At 35.1% G+C, this 812-nt stretch overlaps 1 protein-coding gene across 4 annotated transcripts in view; it reads right to left on the bottom strand.

Annotated features, from left to right (window-relative positions):
* Positions 1 to 812, bottom strand: part of Ube2d3 (ubiquitin conjugating enzyme E2 D3) — a 40,273-nt gene that overhangs the window by 10,515 nt on the left and 28,946 nt on the right. For all 4 annotated transcript variants that reach the window (XM_026784028.1, XM_013350026.2, XM_005357321.3 and 1 more), the window contains exons 3-4: positions 515 to 578; positions 386 to 417 (exon numbers count right to left, since the gene is read on the bottom strand). In XM_026784028.1, coding sequence (XP_026639829.1) covers positions 386 to 417; positions 515 to 578 — 96 coding nt within the window. The remainder of the gene's footprint in view (positions 1 to 385; positions 418 to 514; positions 579 to 812) is intronic.

Raw genomic sequence — 812 nt, 5'->3', positions numbered from 1 at the left:
ACACGAGTGACCAAAATAACACAAGCCAGCCACATTCATTCTTGGCAGTTTCAATGCCTTGAGAACAACCCATGGGAGAATAAACTGCCTTCTTAGAAGCTTAATGACTACTTTTACCACCATACAGAAAGCCAAGACAGAGGCAAAACGAGGAATTTGGTGGGTTCAGAGATGATAGGTACCACAGAATATGATCACAAATATACATTTAAGGAAGGACTTCTTATTCTTTTAAAAGCAGTGTTAACTATGATATACCAGAATATAGTAAGTCTATTATACTAAGGTCAAAAATCTAAAATAAAAATGTGTTAAGCGAACACTGATTTTCAATGAAAAGTGAAACTGAAAAAAACAAAAACAAAAACAAAAAACTAATACTTACAGGTCCCATAATTGTGGCTTGCCAATGAAACACTAGAAAGGGAGGGAAAACAAAACAAAAACCTCATTATTCCCAAAACATTCAACCTCTTCTGAAGTTAACCATTAAAAAGAAAACCAGTTTACTTACTGTCATCTCCAACTGGACCTGCAGAACATTGTGCTGGAGGGTCACGGGCCAAATCACTAAGTTCCTAAACCAAGACAGAAGAAGGTAGATTAAATTTAAGAAAGGAACATACAATCATGGTTTAAAAAAAAAAAAAAAAAAGTAACATCCCATTAACAGAGGAAAGAAACCTTAATCTTAAATCAGTACCTAAAACCATCTTGGCTAGGGTTTATATTAACACACACACATACATACATACATACACACACACACATACATTCTCTCTCTCTCTCTCTCTCTCTCTCTCTCTCTCTCT

The sequence above is a fragment of the Microtus ochrogaster genome, chromosome 21 (assembly GCF_000317375.1).
Source record: "Microtus ochrogaster isolate Prairie Vole_2 chromosome 21, MicOch1.0, whole genome shotgun sequence".
In the NCBI taxonomy this organism is placed as follows: Eukaryota; Metazoa; Chordata; class Mammalia; order Rodentia; family Cricetidae; genus Microtus; species Microtus ochrogaster.
Note: the sequence above shows the minus strand (reverse complement) of the source record. Positions and strands in the feature narration are given on the sequence as shown.